Genomic DNA, 20,891 nt, shown 5'->3' with positions numbered 1-20,891 from the left:
TTGTCTTCAAAATGCAATCAATGCTGACATATACAAGTAATAGGACAATCTCTCCTATACCTTTGACCTTTGAAACCATGTAAATATTTTATGTATTCAAAAAGGAAATAAAATAAAACCAACAAAGATGGGGGAAGAAACCCCAACATGGAATATAAAAGAACAAATGACCTATATTACAGATGAATAACATAACTCCACCAAACTAACCCAAATAACTTTTGAACACAATATTTTGATGATATACTCTCAGTTTAAAGAAAAGAAAGAACCATGAACATATCAAACTCTAAATTGGTTTGTTTTTTTGTAGTGGTTTATCTATGGATTTTAGGATTTAACAAATGAGCAAATGAAATTTCTCACTGTTGAAGAAAGGAGGTATAACTACAGAAATCGGGAAGACTAGAATAAACCTGTGATATTAGAATGGAATTGGAATTATCCTTACAAATTCATTGCTTTTCATATATTGAGAGATCTAGAAATAAATCGACATGTGAATAATGTGTGTGTGCGTGCTCGTGTGTAAGCCTGTCCACTGAGAAGGCCTTGAAGTAATGACGTCTAAATAGTAGTGAGTATTCTAATACCCAGATGTTGGTTCTTACATGCTGTTCTACTAAAAGGAAATAGAATTCCTTCGGAAAGCAGCGATTTGGGCTGGGGCAGGTAAGGACAAGCTGAGCCTGGAATACACTGCCTGTTGTGTCACTTCGAGCATCTGCTGACAGACAGATGGAGAGACGGCCCTCCGTGATTATCAAAAGTCCTGATCCTGGGAAACCACCATCCCATCCAGATTAGCATGGAATATGGACAGCGTGCTCAATGTTGATGAATAAGGCTGAAGAACAGCCAAAACATAATCAGAATAGAGGGGTGATCAATTCCTTACTAATTCCCTCAAAACAGAGGACTGGAAGTTAACACCACAACTAGACCGCATATCAGTTGCAGCTTTATTATGTGAACAATTAGGCTTAAGTTGACTTAAACCTACAATTCTCCTTCAATATTGTCTTTATAACACAAAACAGTATTTTTAGATTTTGCTATGGACTCTTAGATCAGGTATTCCAGGACCCCCACACATATTGGTCCTGCCCTGACAGAGGTTAGATCTTAGAAAAAATTAATACTAAGGTAATTTGGAAATCAAAACACTAATAACAGATGGATTTTTATCAGTACCTGATAGAAGTAATTTAGAATCTTTGACTTAGAAATATCCCAACCATGTGCCCCTTCTCCTCATCAATGTCAACTAGATGGAAAATTACAGATACCCCATCTATGCAGTTTCTACCAGAGAGGACCCCCAGCCTCCAAACAAGGTCCTCTAGTTTACAAAAAGTATGAAATGTCAGGCCCTGGTCCCTCTGAGTCCACCTCTTCCCACAGAGGAGATTTTTACTCCTTTAACAGTAAAGTTCTAAGGTCTGCATGTTTCTATTGGAATGAACCCTTCTCCACACCACACCTCATTGTGGCAGAAACTGTGGGTTGTCCTCCTACTTTAATATCCACCCCCACCTTCCTCAGTAAGAGGGCTTTTATCTGGCCATCTGTCAACCCAAGCATAAGACTGCATTCCCCAATTCCCTTAAAGTAGGATGTGACTGTGTGACTGGATTCTGGCCAATGGAGAATGAGTAGCAGTCAAGTGTGTGACTTCTGGGTCTTTCCCTTCAAGGGAAAGGCCCGGGTCATCTACTTCCCCATTCCCCTTCCCTCAGGCTGGAAGTGGTGAGCCGCCTCCACCATGCAGACAGTGACAACCCTTAGTGGTGGCAGAGCAACAAGGGGGAAGGAGTCTGGGTCCCCAGTACCACCGAACCTCCATACCAGGCTTGGAACACCTACCTCAACTGTTACAAAATAGCTTTTATCTTGCTTATCACTATATTCTGAGGTCTTGTGTTAGAGGGGTCTAGCCTAAAACTAACACAGAATTTACTGTTTGGTGGAAAGGAAATGTAGAAAAGATAAACTTACCAGCCGTTCTGCCATGGCTAGGAGAATGTTCACCGCATCCAGGCGATGACTAATGTCCTCCCAGTATGAAGTCAGGGTAACAACTGGCTTTGTGTGGGCCCAAGGCAAGTAATAATAGTAGTTCCCTGGTGTAGAACATTGAGAGTCAATGAACACTGGACACTTAAACAACATGTTTTTTTAAGAGATGTGCAAACAGGGCTACTGATCGATCGGTATGTGAAATGGTTTGGGATGATCTGTTTTTTAAGTTTTATTTGAAGGAACTGAGGGATAGTTGTTTTGAAAATCTCTCTAAAATACCCTAGTAAACTGAACACAACAATTTTAGGATCTTGTAGTGGTTCAGGATCAGATGTCTGAACATCACTGATGATTATGTAACATGGTGGCAGAAAATACATGGCACAGGAGGTTAGATTGTATGTGTCTGCACCTGCTATTCTAAATAAATATTTTTGTTGGAATTGGGGCAAAAAAAAAAAAAAAGAGAATTTTCTGTTTTCTAAAGCCTTAGCTGGATACATGGGGTTTGGTATTACTTAGAGCCTTACGATGGTTAAGAATCATCAGCCAACACTTTCTAGCACATTTTATATTTTTAACTCTGCTTGTACAGAATTTAGTTAAAAACTATGGCAATACCATTGGAACATTTGATTGGAATTTCTTTCTCCTTTCTGTATACTTTTAAACCATTTGTTGGGGGCACCTGGGTGGCTCAGTCGTTAAGCGTCTGCCTTCCGCTCAGGTCATGATCCTAGGGTCCTAGGATCGAGCCCTGCATCGGGCTCCCTGCTCAGCTGGAAGCCTGCTTCTCCCTCTCCCACTTCCCCTGCTTGTGTTCCCTCTCTCACTGTGTCTCTCTCTGTCAAATAAATAAATAAAATCTTAAAAAAAAACACAACCATTTGTTGATAACCTTCACTAGAGAATTCTCATACTCTGCTTTCTATTATGACTTATTTTATGCATTAGAATGTAAACTCCTTAAAAGCAGGGACTGTTTCTCATCCACCTTCGTTCAAATACAGCTATTCACTCCTTACAGCAACTTCAGAGAAGAGGCTGAAACTGAAGGTTACAATTAAGTGATATGGCTAAGGTCACAGTGCTGGCGAGTCACAGAATGAAGACCAGAAGCTGGGTTTTCCAGGGCCTGAGCCAGAGTCCCGTCCACTTCAACTACTCTGTCTAAGAGTAGTTTGGGGCTTGGTTGGATGGAGTTGGGCAGAGCTGGAGCTGATTTGGCGGAGCTCTGAGTTCAGCAAGTCGCCATCTTGTGATTTTACAAAGCAGAGCCAGTGTGAAAGTTGGACATGGGAGGGGGAACTAGGTTTCAGACCCTGGCAAAGAGCCTGTGACTTTCTGGGTTTGACCCGTCTTGAAGGTGCTTTAACTCCAGACACCTCTCTTTCCCATTCAACCTTTTCTTCCCACAAAGCATATGCTGAACATAATGGCTGCCAAAGGAGAATATGCCGGGTGCTTCTTGTCCTGTGGTGCACCCACTGTAGTAAACATGTGAGGAGAGATGGTTAGAGTGAGTCTTACCATCAAATACGGCACGGCTGTATTGAGTGGTTGATGCCAAAGGCTTACAAGTTGTGTCAAACTTGTTGCCATAGTTGCCAATGCTGACTTCAAACTGAATGGCCTCGCCAACATCTTGCAACATGGTGGCTGAATGGAACACTGCAGACAGGCTATACTTCCGTCTTCGTTGGTATTTCTATAAAGTATGAGCAGACATGAGGCTCAGTGAAACTTGTTTTGCTCTTATTTATATGTGGGTCTCTAGCAGGTGTATTTTAAACCTAATAATTAGTGTTGAATTAAATGCCAGTAGAAAATGTTCTTAAATCTAGCAGTTTCTCTTGTACTCGTTCAAGTGGGCAAAGATAGAAGTACCAGGATGTTCACTGCAGTGCTGACTGAAATAGAGAAAAAAATGAAAACAATACAAATGTCTATCAATAAGTCACCGGTTAAACAAATTATGTTACATTCATATAACGGAATAAAGTTAATAAAAAGACAGGTAGATCCATATGTGCAAACATGGAAAAAAGATACTTTTAGGTGAACTCACTGAATATATATTTTAATATTGGCATATGCATGAAGGAAGTCTGGAAGAATAGAAATAAAATTGTTAACAGTTACGTTGGGGAAGGTAGAGCGATTACGGCTAACCTCACTTTCTACCTTTTTAATTGTTTGAATTATTAAGTATTAATTTTCTAATCAAAAACAAAGATTTTTTTCAACAATAAAGATTTTTAATGTAAGATTTTAAAAATAGGTGAATTTAGGTGAACTTATTTTTCTGTTTTCTAAAATAGAAATCAAACATTGTTTTTTTCCTTTCTTTCTTTTTAAAAGAACTACTGGCTTACTGAGTGTATGTGTATGTGAGGGAGCCAAACAGAGGGCCAACAATGACCACACTGAGGATCTTTCAGCCTAGCAGACACGACCATGAGCCTTTCAGGCCTTCCTTCATCTGGGCACATAAAGTCTCTTGAATCTACTTCCTTCCCCGAATCCTTGCTCAGATGGCATCTCTCGTTCTTTGTGGATCATATCCCCACTGATCTTTGGGTACCTTGCCTTCTTTAGTCAAACAGAGCCATGCAATGGTTTAAATTGCTGTATTGCATTATGTCCTAGGCATTCTGCCACTTAATATTGTCCACATCTAGAGCCTTTCCAGATCCCTGTTGGTGCCCAGTCTCTGTAGACACTTGCCCAGCTTGGGTGTGAGACTATGTAATAGTTACTGCAGTGTAGCCACATTGGCTACATGCTTCCCTAGAGAACTCATGGAGAGCCATGAGTGATAATACTCAAATTGTTTGACAAATTCTTACCATGACAAGTTTAGTTTGGAAACCCTTAGGGAAGGAACTCCCAGATCTGTAGTCCTTCCATTTGAGATCTGGAGACCACACTGCTATCAAACTTTGGCATATGATGACTTTTTTTGTTGTTGGATTTGCTTTTATGCATTCCTACCTTGCTACCAATTTGTATACCATAATCTAAGTAGCAAAGTAATGACACTTTTCACCTCTAGGAAGCTAACAAAAATTACTTGATCCCTGTAGGATATTTATTAACTGATTTTCCTTTCTTTTGTTATTCATTCATATCATGGCCTTTATTCTATTAAATGAATCACTATCATGGGTAGGTCTTCTGCCTTGTATAAGAATGTGTTCTTGCATTTACAGAAGTACTTAGACAATAGTTTCAAAAACTTCTTAAATTGTGGTAAAACACACATAACATAAAATTCACCATCTAAACCATGTTTAAGTGTCCAGTTTGGTGGCATGAGGGACATTCACACTGTGTAACCATCACCACCATCCATCCACAGAAGTCGTTCTATCTTACAAAATTGAAACCTTGCATCCATTAAACCCCAACTCCCCATTCCCACCTACTTTCTGTTTCTATGAGTTTGACTCCTCTGGGTATCTCATGTAAGTGGAATCAAACATATTTGTCCTTTTGTGACTGCCTTATTTTACTTAGTGTAATGTCTTCAACGTTTAGTCATGCTGCAGCCTGTGTCAGAGTTTCCTTCCTCTTTAAGACGGAATAATTCTGCATCATACTGCCGAAAGATAAACTGAGGTATATTAAAATTTTTAAGATTTTATTTGAGCAAACATATATTTGACTGGGCAGTGACAAAGCAGAAGCGGCTAAGAGTGCTCCACTTGCAGGAGCCAGGGGAAAGACTTTTAAGAGAGCAAATGTGGAAGGAAGACAAGGAAATTATTTGATTGGCTATAGCTTAAGTGGGTGCATTATTTGGGAGAGCCTAGCTGGTTAATTGCTATTTGTTGCCCTTTGGTTTTTTTTTTTTTTTTAAAGATTTTATTTATTTATTTGACAGAGAGAGAGAGACAGTGAGAGAGAGAACACAAGCAGGGGGAGTGGGAGAGGGAGAAGCAGGCTTCCCGCCGAGCAGGGAGCCCGATGCGGGGCTCGATCCCAGGACTCTGGGATCACGACCTGAGCCGAAGGCAGACGCCCAACGACTGAGCCACCTAGGCACCCCGCCCTTTGGTTTTGATTTCTTTTTCTTTTTCTTTAAGATTTTATTTATTTATTTGAGAGAGAGAGCACAAGCGGGGCGAGGGGGAGGGTTAGAGGGAGAGGGAGAAGCAGGCTCCCCGCTGAGTAGGGAGCCCGATGCGGGACTCGATCCCGGGATTCCAGGATCATGACCTGAGCAGAAGGCAGACGCTTAACCAACTGAGCCACCCAGGCGCCCCTGGTTTTGATTTCTTAACCTTGAGGCATTTATAGGCTTACGTTCTGGTTTGCTTAAAGAGGCTGCCAAGACATCAGAGCCACTATCTGTCCATGGCCCTTGTGTAATCAATTTAGCAGCATGTACTTCTTACATTGGTTTATCCATTCATCTATCGATGGACTGCTATCCATGGATTGCTTCTACCTTTTGGTTACTGTGAAGAATGCTGCTATGAACATGGGTGTACAAATTCCCATTTGAGTCCCTGCTTTCAATTCTTTCGGGTATATTCACAGCAGTGGATTTCTGGATCACATGGTAATTCTATTTTTAACTTCTTGAGGACTGTTTTAAGAACATCTGATAGTGACTGTAGTTTGTGGTCTTGAAGAATCCCAGGACGTTCCCCTATTACAACAACTCCATTTTGGTTAAAGGAATTTTTGACACGGTATAATGGAAACCTTCAACAGGATTTCATCAGAAATCCCTCTGCATCTCAATCTTTTTTTAAAGTCTTTCCAAAACATTGGTTTGAAACCTTAGCTGCATATTGAATCACCTGAGGGGCTTTAAAATATACTTATAGCTGGGCCCCACATCCCAGAGGCTCTGCCTAGCACTGTGAACTCAAAAACATCCCTTCATTAGTCCACTGTCACTTTTGTAGAAAGGGTGTCGGAGACTTTTGTCACTTGTCAGGAGTCCCCTTAACTACACACTAAGTAGTAAGCCTAATCCTCCAGAACTATCCATGGTTCAGGAATGCTATGAGAAGTCTGGGTTTGGTGAAATTAGAAAGTAGGAAGTTATTTGTATTAGAACTTAAAGATACAGCAAAGCTTCTTCTTTGTAAACCATCTGGGATGATATAAGAGAAGGGAAAGAGCAAAAATACGAAACATAATTGGGGGCTTAAGTCAGGGCCCAGAAACGATGATGAGCATTGAAGCTGGAGCCATCTGCTAATGCAGGGGCTGCAGAGAAGAGAGAAGGTGCCTGGGGAGGTTCTGGAAGGGGTGGGGATGCCACTTCTGGCTGGGCTGGCTCTGCCTTGCACACCTCTATGTGGCCATGATTCCATTAGATCTCCCTGGATTTTCCTGAGCATAGCTTGCGGTCACCTGCAGAAGCCCTGATAGGACCCTCACCCTGGAGAGTTTGAGCTGTAAGACAATAATTTGGGTTCTGACCATCACCACACCTCCCAACAGATCGGCACACACTGTGAGCAAGCCGCTCAAGATGGAGCTGCTCCTTGGACCATTTTGCAGGTCCAAACTCCGCAAGGGGCAGGTGATCTACTATCTGCTCATGTGCCTAAAAGCCAGGCTCTCGACTAGTGCAGCTGAGAATTCCGGCCTTCCCCCAGCCCTTTCCCACTGCCCCTCCCCCCACCCTGCCTTCTGGGCTCAAAGAGGTAGAGAGAAGAAGGAAAAATCAACATAGTTTAGAGAGGTCTGGAGCCTCAGCTTTGGTTCCCTGAGTAGCTTTGGGGCAAAACTGCTCATAACAGGGAAAGTTCAAGAATGTAAATTACAATCTATTGAACACTGATGGATGTTTCTTTGACTCTGTAGGGCCTTGGGGCTCTCTAATCATCAAAGACCAGTGCACATTGTAGACGGAGGTGGTATAGTGTAGAGTTTCAGGAGTAAATTTGGGGAAGGGGGTCATTTTTGTCAAGCAGAATACTGAGAAGGGGTAACAAGTTAACAGCTCTAAAAAGTGACTGTGGGACCACTAGGCATGGGACATTAAGGGTCAGTGGCAAGGAGACTGTGCCAAAGAAAACTGCCGAACTTGCCACCTTTTCATTCTGTTTACTAAGGATGGCTGACCAGTGGTGGAGATGGCTGAAGAATCTGGATGTGCTATTTCAAGCAAATATATATTTAGCACTTCTGTAGGCCAGACTAATGGGAGAACTCAAGGAGGTTCTAATTGAATAGAAGACAGAAAGCATGTTCATAAAATGCTCCCAAAGTATGTGGGGTCCCACGCAAAAAGATTGGGAAGGAATAGGAAGGATGTGGTCTAGAAACAGATCCCAGATGGTGGAGACAAATCAATGGAGTCCTTCAGTGGCCAGACTGAGGTTCCAGAAGCCAGCAGGTGTCTGGATAGACAACACTTGATCTTCTACCTGCCTGATTCCTTAGGGAAGTGGCAGTTTGAGCCCCACTGCATCTCTTGGAAGGGTCCCTTGACTGGAGCAAGAGGCCAGGTTTGGTTCTAAGGAGGTGGGGCAGCTCAGGGCTCTTTGGCAACTGAGTTGGAAAAATTCACTCTCCCTCCTGTGTTCCTCCTTTACTCTCAGAGGACTACCACACTCTCAACACTTTTGACACAGACGTGTGGGGCATTTTCCCACACCAAGCAATTCTGCGACACCAGTTGGATGTCCTACAACTTAATTCTGACACTATCTACCTGGAGACACATTAAGGGCTCAGTCCCACAAGACTGCCCCTCCCCCACTTTAGATGCCAATGGAAAGTCCTGGTTCTGAGCTGTCGGCTATAAATTGGAGGTTCCCGTGACTTCCTCCTCAGGTTTGATTAACTTGCTAGAGCAGCTCACAAAACTCAGGAAAACAGTTTACTTACTGTTTACCAGTTTATAAGAAGAGGCTATGATAAAGGTTACAGATGGATATCCAGACGGAAGAGCTGTGTTGGGCACGGTATGTGGAAGGGACGAGAGGTCTCACGCACAATACTCTCCCAACACCTGTATGTGTTCACCAACCCAGAAGCTCTCTGAATCCTGTATTTTTGGGATTTCTATGGTGGCTTCATCACATAAGTATGACTGATCATTAACTCAATTTCTAGCCCCTCTCTTGAGAACGGGAGGTGGGGCAGAAAGTTCCAAGCTTCTAATCATGGCTTGGTCTTTTTCAAGAACAGCCTCCATCTAAGAGCCCATGAGTCACCTCATTAGAACAAAGGACTCTCCTACTACCCAGGAAATCCCAAGATATTTAGGAGCTCAGTGTCAGGAACCAGGGTCAAAGAGCAAATACTAGTACTATTATCTTACAGCAAGGAAGTTGCCCTCTTCAGCTCTACTGGAAGTTTCATTACTTGCCTATGACCCAGAACACGGGATCTTTGGAAACGGGAAAAGGGTCAGGATCAACCTTCTAGGCTGACGGCTCTCATTAATCCTCCTGCTGCTTATGCAAATCTGCTCATCTCACCCTCTTATGAGGCTCCTGGTTGCCTGAACTGTGGCTAAGTCCAGAATCTCAGCTCCTCTCCTGCTTTTTAATGTTACTGGGATTTTGGTGTAGAGATTTCATTTTTGCTTTTATTAAATTTATGACATAAGCCATTTTTCTGTCTGGGTTTAATTATTTGGATCAAAGAAAACTAAGTCTGTTTTCTATTTCAGTTTTTAAAAAGCCATTCTTTTATATGATTGACATATACTGTGGACACTGTATATTGTTGACTGTTTTGGGTTTTTTTTTTTTTTTTGCTTTTATTTTTACTAAATTTATGACCTATGCTTTGTTTGTATGTGTTTAATTATTTGGAGTAAAAAAATTAATTTAGTTTTGCATTCTAGTTGCCATACTTTGTTGAGCCTCTTCCTATCCCTTCTCCCACCCCGCCTCTATTATGAGTGCTTAAAATAAAAAGAAGGATCATGGACTTAAATTGTGTTCTGGTGATAGAACACAGCAAAAGAGGCACTGTAATTGCCGAGAACTCATGACAGCATTTCTGCCTAAGCCCAAGTTCCAGCTGGCATCCTCAAGAGCTGATCTGTAAAGATTCAAGTCCAGAACCACCCATGCCATACCAGCTGTCTCCATGGAGGCCTTTGGGTGGTTTCTAGCCATTTTCTTGCATGATCCTCACAGTAAATGGCATGTAAGCTGCTCCATTTTTCCACCCACCCTCTCTTTTTCTTTTTTCCCTTTTCTAAATTTGTTCTTAAGATCTGTTACAATTCCTGGACTTCCGAGTTGATGGTGCTGTGGGGTGGAGAGAAAGACTCTGACCAGGACCTTACTGACTGGGGAAACCTGTTGCTTTTGGCTCTGTGTCTCTTTAACAAGTGAAAAAACCAAACCAGAATGAGTTTACATTGCGTGATTCTGCAGCATACATTTCTTCTAGAGAGAATTCCTGGTTTATGACCTATTCTGCAGGAGTAAGGTTTGAAAAGTCAGGATAAGCCCAGCACTCAAGGTATTCAATGGTCCCCCTTTGTTACTGTGCTATGGCAGATTCATGATTTGCAAGGATGATGTTCCTAAGATCACAGCAAGCTCTAAAATTCAAGGATAACCCAGTATTCTATCATTACCTCCATGGAATGTAACAAACTAACTGCAAACACTGGGGGACTCCTTCAGACCTAAGTAAGAGTTGGGCACCAGCATCAGGAAGAGAGAAGCACCGAGCCTCACTCTCACGGACATGCACGCTGGGTGGTTGCCTAGGTGTGCTCACCAGCACTTGCCTTTCTGCACAACTGATTCAAATTCTCACCTCAGCAAAATCACTCCTGACCACACATCAGAAACTTCGGGATAACTCTAGAGTAGTCAAAACCATTAATGTTAACTCAAAGAATGGTATTATGGCACCATTAGTATTATAAGTCGCAAATGGTATTATTTATGTGTCTGTACATCAGTAGGGATAGGTAGGGGGATAAGGAGTAGAGAGATGGAGAGAGACTTGATAACTTCTTGAAGACATATCTCCCAAGAGTTATTGTAATAACCTGGCCTGTACAGCCACTTGCTTAAGGGGCTGATTCAGGAAGAAAAAAAATGAAACAAAAGAAACAACAACAACAACAAAAAAAAAACTGCCCTAAATTTTTTATTGGGTACATTAATAAAAACTGGGAAAACTACGACTTAAAAATTCGAGGTAATTTCTGATTCTACAAGTAGAGAGATGAATTCACATTCAAGGCAGACCATTGCTTTGCTTTAGGAAAATTGCTTGGATAGACCTTTAACTATAATATAAAACAAATACCTACCAGGGTTCTTTCACAATTTAAATAACCTGAATTCAACTGTCCTATTTGGTAACATGAAGTGTGAAGCATATGTTTTAGCCAGGACTATGTTCTAATCTGTGCTCATGTAGGGGGAGAAGTATTCCTTTCCTTATGTGAAGTTAGACTGATGCCCCGTGGCTTGCTGGTGGTTGTGTAAGTTCCTTCCAGAGCCTGAGGGTTGGAGACAGAGGTAACCTATGAAAGAATGTGCAGCACAATCTTCTCTTTCAGGGGAAGACAAAGGCACTGGATTAAAATCTGTGTGGCTCATGAATAACTGGACTATTGATGTTCCAAACACGCCAGGACTGAAAAATCCTGAGTATACTGCTTTGGACTCTAACGTCCTAATATTGTCTTCTTGGGAGTCAATGAACAAGGTCACAGTGCTCTGGGGCGGGGGGAGGGGAAGGGAGAGTTTCCTCTAAAGGGAGAGGATATTCTCCAGGTCAATCATCCTGAAAGGCACAAATCTCATACAGGCAGACATGAGACTCCTAGAAGGAAGAAGAAAGCCTTGTTTGGCTGGGAACCCTTGGCAGTTGGACATGGACTCTGAGGTGGCCATGTGTACAGGGTGGTGCTGGGGGTAGGGACAGATGGGGAGCTGAGTGCTGCCACAAGGAAGCAGGCTGGAGAGAGACAGGGAGACCAACTGTGAGAGACCCAGAAAGCTGGTGTGAGTCCAGTGGCCTTTGAGATGAGCCACCTTTTATTAGCCGCTTCAAGTTATTCCTTTCACTGTGCATCCCTACTCCTGTCCCAGACTGGAGGTAAAAGCTTTTCTAAAGTTCCTGTTTGGTCTCTGATGTGATGTGTGGGAAATAAGAGAAGGGTCTATCCCATGCTTGGAATGGACAGTAAGAGGAGGGAAGCAGCCTGAAGACGCTTGTTGGGTGGTGGTGGGGGGGGTGGAATCCAGCAAGGAGTGGCTCTGGGCAAAGGGGCATCAGTGAGCCGGCTGCTCTGGCAAAAAATTCAGATTTCTGGAACATGTAAGCATCAACACAGGATTCTCAGAAATAGATGGGGGAAGATGTGGTATACATATACACAATGGAGTATTATTTAACCACGAGAAAGGAAATCTTGTCACTTGTGACAACATGGACGGACCCCAAGGGCATTACGCTAAGTGAGATAAATCAGACAGAGAAAGCACGTATATGTAGAATCTAAAAAAGCCAAACTCATAAAAACAGAGAGTAGAAGAGTGGTTACCAGGGGTTGGGGGAGTTGGGAAGATGTTGGTCAAAGTGTACAAACTTGCAGTTAGAAGAGAAATAAGTTCTGGAGATCTAATGAGAGCGTAGTGATTATAGTCAATGATCCTGTATCACATACTTCCAAGTTGCTGACAGACTAGATCTGAAAGGTTCCCACCATGAAAAAGAAATTATAATTATGTGACGTGATGGACGCATTAGCTGGCACCGCAGTGATAATCATACTGCAGTATATAAATGTACCACATCAACACGCTGCGCACCTTAGGCTTATACCGTGCTATGTGTTAGTCTTTCTGAAGTTAAAAAATAAAAATAAACTAGCATAATATATATTTTCAAAGCCCATAATAATGGTATAGGATGTGTCGGAAATGATTTAGTGAGCAATAGAGATAGGGCTAATTTAATATTGGGCTGTCCATCACGTATGTTAACAAATCTGTATTATAGATATCAATTAATAGACAAGAAAAAAATGGGCATTTAACAGTTTCATGATAATAATATTCTTCTTTTGGTATTTATTGCCTTGAGTTAATAACATTGACGTTTGAATTTACTAGGAAAAAACTACATCTGTAGCTCTCTATCATATGGATCATGGGTGTTTTATTTTTTTATTTTTTATTTTTTTAATTTTTTATTGTTATGTTAATCCCCATACATTACATCATTAGTTTTAGATATAGTGTTGGATCATGGGTGTTTTACATAAGTTGTCTCCATAGAGGGGAAAGAGCTGATTAAAAAAGAAGAAGAAATGGTTGGGGAGGTGAATTTGGAAGACTTCCTGTCTTCAAGGAGGAATGGGGCTCAGAGCTGGTGTAATGTAGGCATTAATATAAACACGCCCTCACATGCTGGGAAGCCTGAGATATGCCTCCTTCTGAAAGTGGAAATGATTAGCGGCAGCACCTATGCCATTTGGGACGGCTCATGTGGCCACCTCCCCACGACCACGTAATCCCAACTGGCAAACGGGCAAACGGGGTTTGGAGGTATCATTACTCTTGCCAGTTTTCAGCAGAGTATTAACATCACAAAAGATGAAGCAAGTCTCCTCACTCACATAGGACTATTTTAGATAGATCAAGGGTGCGTTAAATAGATCAAGAGGTCCTTGCTATGACTCAGGTCTGTTTTTACCCTTTTTTTTTTTACCTTTTTCTTTTTTTTTTACCCTTTTCCGTACCAAGCATCATCCACACTCCAACAGTTACCTCCACAACCAGCAGGTCATCATTTGAAATGGGCTCAAGCTTTTTGTCTGGTGGTGTCTTTTCAAGGAAAGTGCTTAATTCAATCAAGATTCTGCCTCTGTAGGCAACTCCTTCCCCCTGAAAGGCAACAGCACAGGATTATTCCTCTAGACGTGAACACCAGCAAAAAGAACTCTTTCTTTAGTCAGGCTCATCCAGCTACGGCTTTGTGTTTACTTTCCATGGCCCTAACTTCCAAAATCAGTCCATCAGTAACACTCTCAGAGGGATTCAGGTCTCTGGTATCTGCAAGAAAAGTCAGTGACTTGAGGAAGGATCCCAAAGAGAGCCAGGGGAGCCCAGGCTGAAAGGGATCTTAGCCATGACTGAGGTTAAAGGCTTTCAAGTCATGCTCTGAATCCTGAAGAAGTTTCCGGAGGCTGAGGGTGGGAGTGGAAGGTACTCAAAATCTCCCTCACTCTACTTTAGCAGAGCAGCTCTGCGTTTATCTGCGTCAACTTGGCTCCTCTCACCTCTTTTCAGGAAGGGAAGGCTGCCATGTTGGCAACCAGGGCAAGTCTCTGAGTAGCCAGGAAATAAAAGAGGAAGATATTCTGGGTGCGGCTGAGCATGAGGATGAAGAGCGGATACTCCTCCCTCCATACCTAGCAGTGCTGGCAAGAGAATTTTCTGGAGAGGAAGGGAAGGCTCCCCCCTCCATAGCCAGTCTTTAGCCCTGCCCCCTCAGGGCTTTCTTTCTACCACAGTCCCTTTCTTGGGCCTTGAGAGCTGACTCCAAGACATTACTTCTAATGTGCTGGAAAGAGCATTTCCCATCTCTGGGCCTCCATATCCTCATCTATAAAATGAAGAGGTTGGATCGGATCAGGGATAGTGAACAGTTTCTTCAGGCATGTCACCTCCAATCATTTGGTACATTCCCAGAACACAGTATTGAACAGAATTCTGAGGCAACACATTTGCTTATTAGGAAAGAGACAGCACTGATCACAGACACCCTGCCCTAAGTGCAAGACCAGGGGGAATGACCATGCTGTGCATTCGTAATTGCCAAATTAGATGGTCTCCAGGATCCTCTCCTAACCTTGCATTCAAAGACTTGAGGAGCATGGGACTTCTGTCCTCCAACCCTTGATCAGTTGCATGTTGGGTCTATTTGTGTATATGTGTGTGTGTGAGTCCCCTAGATATGAGACTTAATTATAAGCATTATAAGAAGGAATCACATTAATCAGCGTTCATTAATAACAAACGTTAATTGAGAAACTCACCTTTCCAGTATTTAGCTCATCATAGGGGTCTGGGAATCCCATGTACTCTCTGGGGCTTCCATAAAGATTCAGGTAACAAGGTCCAAATGTTGGAACAAAGCCCACCTCTGTTTCTCCTGTATTTGCTGAGGGATAATACCATTATTAGATTTGAGGTTTTTAACACTCAATCTATTGAAATAAATATTAGTTATTAGTTAGCTCAGTGAGAGTATTTTCCTCTAATTTGTGAGTTAGTTGTATTAGCACAAATTATAAGCACTTGTGAGACTTGCTGTATTTCCCTTTTCTCATTGCTATAAAACATTAAATATAAAACATTTTTGGGGTAGTTCAGGTAAACTTATTATTACAGAAAGATAATGCTATTCAAATGAAAGAATAATAAGACTTACAAGTTGATCTTCACATTTTTTGCAAGTTTATAAGTGGAATTGTATTAAATGTGTCATTCGTAATTGGGGTAAAAGATTAAACTGGGGAAGTCACCTAAATGATGTATATCGGATTAACTGTATTTGTTCCCCAAAAATGCCACTTAATCTAAAGCAGCTAGTATAAATATGGTACATGCTATTAAAAATACAAGACATTTAAAATTTTCATACATAGCAATGAACTGTCTGCCTATGGTTATGACCATATGATATTTATAAGCAACATAAAGTTCCCATTCATAACATTCTCTCTGATGAGCATCCAATATGCTCCATATTCCTGCTACCTTGTCTTACTTAGCAAGACTGCTCCCCAGTGCAATGAGGGGAACTGAGGGCAATGTAAAGAAATAGTGGAGTCAAAGGGAGACTGTGGGTGAAGACGGGGAAATGTAAGGGCTGCCTCCAATCATCTGAATGCTCCCATATTAGAAGAAGGATGAACTTGTTTCCAAAAGCAAAGCTGAAGACCACTGATGGGTGCTACAAGGAGGCATTCTTTATTTCACTCAATATAAGGAAGATCTTTCTATGAATTAGGTGTCAAACAATGGGACAGATGGCACTGGGGAAGAGGAAATGTTGAGGCCAAGACTTTCAGGATTATCATCAAGACAATTCCCCTGTGGATGAGAAATTAACTACATCACCTCTATGGCCCTTTCCAACTCTATGCCTAAATGTAAGGGAGAAAGATAAATGTGGAGTGACAGGTGAGTAGAATGCCCATTAGTGAACAGTTGACCAAACTGTATATAAGCACATTTCTTTTTTTTGCAATTATTTTTTTATTTGAGGCTCTTCTACATGTGTAAATGGGCTTGGGCACTTTTGAGATGAGGTAGGAACCATACACCCTGGGAGAAATTAACTGAATTGCAATCTCAGTGAAGAAAGCAAGAGAAAAGAAAAATTTAAATTAAGATGTAGGAAAGTAATAACTGACAGCCTAAGAGTGAGATTTGGTAACACCCTGGGGGACCATATTTCATGCCTGTCTGGAAATTTCTTGTGAAACCCAAATAGGGACCAAGAATTTTTCCAACAGAGATTTCTCTGGATCGTGCTACCAAGTTACCAAATGAGCAGGATGAAATAAATGACTATTATATCTGGACATATGAATTGGTTTGGTTTTATCTCCTCTGCCATATGGAACATGACAAAGTTAACTAATTTATTATTAATAAGCAGAGTTTAAATTTCTTTCCTTGTGCTAGAATATCTGTTGTGAGGAACTAAAGCAGAGGACTAAAGCAGAGATCCATAGTGAAAAAAGGAAGTCACTTCCAGAAGTTGAATCACAGAATGTTCAAGAAAGAATGGACATTAAAACTCTTGCACCCGTCATGCCACATTATGGATGGGCAAATTGAAACCCATAGAAGTGACATGACTTATCAAAGGTCTCTTAAGATGACAGATTTAGGCCCAGATCTTGAGTTTCACAGTTCAGACAAGGGTACCTTCCAGTACACCACCCATTCCTCTGCTCAAGCCCCACCTCTCCCCCAGCCAGTTCTCATGGGCGACTAATGTTGTTTGTCATGAGTATTTGGTTTTCATTAAAAATTTCCAGGGATGAAGGCACATATTGCTAATAATGATCTACTGCATGTTATCGTGTTATCAATAGCTTAATTCTTTTTGTCCAAGCAAATCTCTTTTCAGGTACTTTAAACCCTTTGACTTGTTGGTTATGCAGTAACATGGAGAGCCTTCCTTCTATGTGTTTACACCTCAGCATTGTCTCCCAGGAAAGCCGACAGTCTCACAAGCTAAGTCTCTTCTTGCCCCCAAACTTTCCTAACCCACTTTATGCACAATTGTCACATCAAACTTCCAACGAACAAAAATTCCTTAGCCTGGCCATCAACCTTTTCCTCTGACCTGCTTTTGAAAAAATATTTTCTACACTTCGTTCACCCCTCCGAGGCTCCTTTGCATTTTGGATTTCTTTAAGGTATCACTTTATATTTTAATTTTTGAACTTTAAATAGCTGCTTATTTCTGACATTATAAATTCCTTTGGTGGGTGGGGAAGGATTCAAATATATTTTATTTTGATTCCCTAAACACCGAGGACTGGTTCTACCATGGGGAGCTACCACATAAATATTCTTTGATTGGTGAAACAAATGCATGAAGGATTGAAGTGTTACCAAATCTGCCAAGTTGGTTATAAATGTAAGGACTACTGAATATTCATATAAAGTCTGATGATAAGACAATAAGATGGATTTTTAAAAATGAATATGAATGGGGCATCCTGTCAGTAACACAAAGGCAGACAACAGTGCTTTATATTTGCAAAGCTTTCTCACTTGCAATATCTCTTTTCCCTCTCGCCACCACCTGGGTGATTAGCAATGGCAGGGATTACCATGTTTACTTGAAAGATGACAAACTTGTGTAAACCTCAGAGTCCTCACGTATTGAGGACCCATAATAATAAGAGAGTTGTGATAGTCAAATGTGAGACCACTGAGCAAACTTGCAAAGAATGGCCAGTGCTGTACAAGCCAAAAGACATGTCACGACCCCCCCTATTTGGAAGATGAAGACCCTCAAGGTACAACCGTTCAGTGTCTTCCAACCTAGAGATCCATGTTCAAAGTGAGGAGCAGTTACTGCATACATTTTGAACAACTGATTTAGTGCCCCATATCTCTACCTACTGAACATAAACAACAACAGCAGACAACGTTATCTCTTACAATTATTTACAGTGACACCAAAGGGGCTGGTATGCATCTAGGTGAAAATGTGACATGCAGAGCCTGATTAGCACGGTTGCGTTAAGCTCAGCCATACGCAGGACAAACACACAGCACAAGTACAAAATTAATACTCCAGCAAAACTATTTTTGAGACAGCAAAGTGTCAAAAAAAAAAAAATTCTAAAGACAGTCAATTGATACATTCTTAATAAGACAAGAGTAAATAGGAAAATCTAGAAGATAGCAAAATTACAAAGCATAAACCTGTATACGATGAAGCCCCAGATCCCGAAGATGAGAAATCTATATAGTAAAAATATGACTGGTTAAACAACAAGAGAAACACGGGCATTATAACAGAGACATTGAAAAAGTTAATCAAATCCAGTGTAGGTAAGTGGTTTAGCAACACCAGAAAACCCCCAAATTCAGACCCGAGTGACATGACTCTTTTGTAATTTATACAAAACTCATTGGTTAAATGCAAAATGGCTCAAATCTCTGGGACAACTGGCAGAACCACCACACATTAAATAACTCAAATCTCTCCAGCCCTAAGGCAGCAAGGCATTTGAGAAGAGCGAGTTTCTCGCCACCAAAAGACGCCTGGTGAAGTTACCAATATTTCATGTTTTTCATAAAAGATGCACTTGTCTTGTGTCTGACTTAATTGGGATCAAGGCCAGAAAATCCCAGTTAATTTAGTCTGAGCCTTTTTTTTGGGGGGGGGGGGGAGTTGCCTGCTGCCTTTTGTTATTTTGAGACCCTTACCAGACTGTGTGCAGGGCCTGCAAGGAGAGAGAAGGCCTCAGAGACGAGGCTGAAACCTGCATGTAACCATTTCTGGTTTTAGTGCTTCTGGATGTTACTGCAGTATCACTAAGAAAAAATGCTTATACCAATACGTCTTGAATAAATTACCTCCAGGTAATTATCAAATGACTTCTTGCCAATGACAAACAGGTTTAACTCATTTTGACCCTCCCCCACCACATAGTTTTGGTACGATTTTTTTTTTTTTTTTTAAAGATTTTATTTATTTGAGAGAGAGAATGAGAGAGAGAGAGAGCACATGAGAGGGGGGAGGGTCAGAGGGAGAAGCAGACTCCCTGCTGAGCAGGGAGCCCGATGCGGGACTCGATCCCGGGACTCCAGGATCATGACCTGAGCCAAAGGCAGTGGCTTAACCAACTGAGCCACCCAGGCGCCCAGTTTTGGTACGATTTTTTAAGTACTCTATTGGTTACCATTATGATTTAAACTAGTCTTTCTGTTTGGATTCCTTACTTGATAAGAAGAGGCTACCAGCAAGCCTACCCTTCCTCCTCTCCCCTTCCTTCTCTACTTCTAGTCTCTATCTTCTGTACTTTTACACTGCAATGGGCAATAACATTTATATTCTGTTCAGAGCTTTGGCTATAGGGTATAAGAAAAAAAAATCAAAAAACAATTAGTAGTGCTAACAGTATAGCAGCCATATAAATATTGTCTCTGCAGAGGAAAGAGTTGTGACTACATTTTTTTTGTTACAGCTCCAATCGGATGGTCCCCTTTGCCACTCAGCAGAGGATGTGCAGATGGGATCTTTCTTAGCTTCTAACATTTGCTTAAAATAATGGCCGCATGTGACTTTGTATCTGAACTATATCTTTTTTGACCAGCATTTTGTTTTTCTTGGAATTTCTAATTGCCTTTTTTTTTTCTTCTTGAGAGAGGAGATCTCTATTTTCTTCATGATATCTCTAATATCTTCCAGGTTCTCATTCATACTGTATCTTGCTTGGAATATTTTTTTAACCTGTAAAGCTCCCTCTTAAACAAAATGAGGATGAGAGGAACCTTGAGTTTCTCAAGACAATTGTCTGGAATTCTCTCAGGTAATTTACTCAATGTGTTTAATATGTTGGCAATTACAAGAATTTTTGTTATTTTTGTTTTGGTGACAAAAAAAATCAGGGGCGCCTGGGGTGGCTCAGTCGGTTAAGCATCTGCTTTCAGCTTAGGTCATGATCTCAGGGTCCTGGGATCGAGCCCCACGTTGGGCTCCCTGCTCAGTGGGGAGTCTGCTTCTCCCTCTCCCTCTGCCCCCAGCTCGTGCTCTCTCTCACTCTCGCTCTCTCGCTCTATCTCAAATAAATAAAATCTTTTAAAAACAAAAACAAAAACAAATCAGCTGCTGGCATTATTGATATGTTAACATTACATTTTTTTTCTCTTACTATTTTTCTCCTTCATTTCCTATTACAATGTCTGGTATATGCACAAAATACTAATGCCGGATATAGGCAAGTAGTTCTCAGTATGGAGAACAATGAAAAGTGTATTCGTCATCGATGCTTGTGGAGATTATGCTGACATCCTTGTTCCTGCTAAAGAAGTCAGTGGAGAAGGAAATATTATTTTATAGTTGGGTGGACTGGTGTCAATGCCACTCTGAAAAATAGGGTGCTAGCACTCTGTATTGACACTCAAAAATTTATAAAATAGCTACTGGGAAGAGTTTTTGGATGGGAGCAAGAAAACAAAGTCTTCAAACTGTTAGTTGCCTCAATTATCAACTACTAATTAACTGTTCTGGTCATCACCAAAACATCACCAAAACAGTTCACTAGGCTCACCACATTTGGCTTTTAAGGAACCAAATCCATTGCCAGGTGGCTACTCCAGTTCATTCTGCTTCAGAAATTCTGCCCCCTATCTTGTTTCAGC

General features: G+C 41.3%; 1 protein-coding gene across 3 annotated transcripts in view; it reads right to left on the bottom strand.

Moving 5' to 3' along the window:
* The window catches only part of MYOF (myoferlin), a 158,085-nt gene that overhangs the window by 59,852 nt on the left and 77,342 nt on the right, over window positions 1-20,891 (bottom strand). For all 3 annotated transcript variants that reach the window (XR_013449672.1, XM_078077354.1, XM_078077355.1), the window contains exons 17-21: window positions 18,447-18,485; window positions 15,026-15,150; window positions 13,755-13,871; window positions 3,553-3,730; window positions 1,999-2,123 (exon numbers count right to left, since the gene is read on the bottom strand). Coding sequence is in view for 2 of the 3 variants with exons in the window: in XM_078077354.1 (XP_077933480.1) it covers window positions 1,999-2,123; window positions 3,553-3,730; window positions 13,755-13,871; window positions 15,026-15,150; window positions 18,447-18,485 (584 nt within the window). In the remaining variant the exon portion in view is untranslated. The remainder of the gene's footprint in view (window positions 1-1,998; window positions 2,124-3,552; window positions 3,731-13,754; window positions 13,872-15,025; window positions 15,151-18,446; window positions 18,486-20,891) is intronic.

The sequence above is a fragment of the Halichoerus grypus genome, chromosome 7 (assembly GCF_964656455.1).
Source record: "Halichoerus grypus chromosome 7, mHalGry1.hap1.1, whole genome shotgun sequence".
NCBI lineage: Eukaryota > Metazoa > Chordata > Mammalia > Carnivora > Phocidae > Halichoerus > Halichoerus grypus.
Note: the sequence above shows the minus strand (reverse complement) of the source record. Positions and strands in the feature narration are given on the sequence as shown.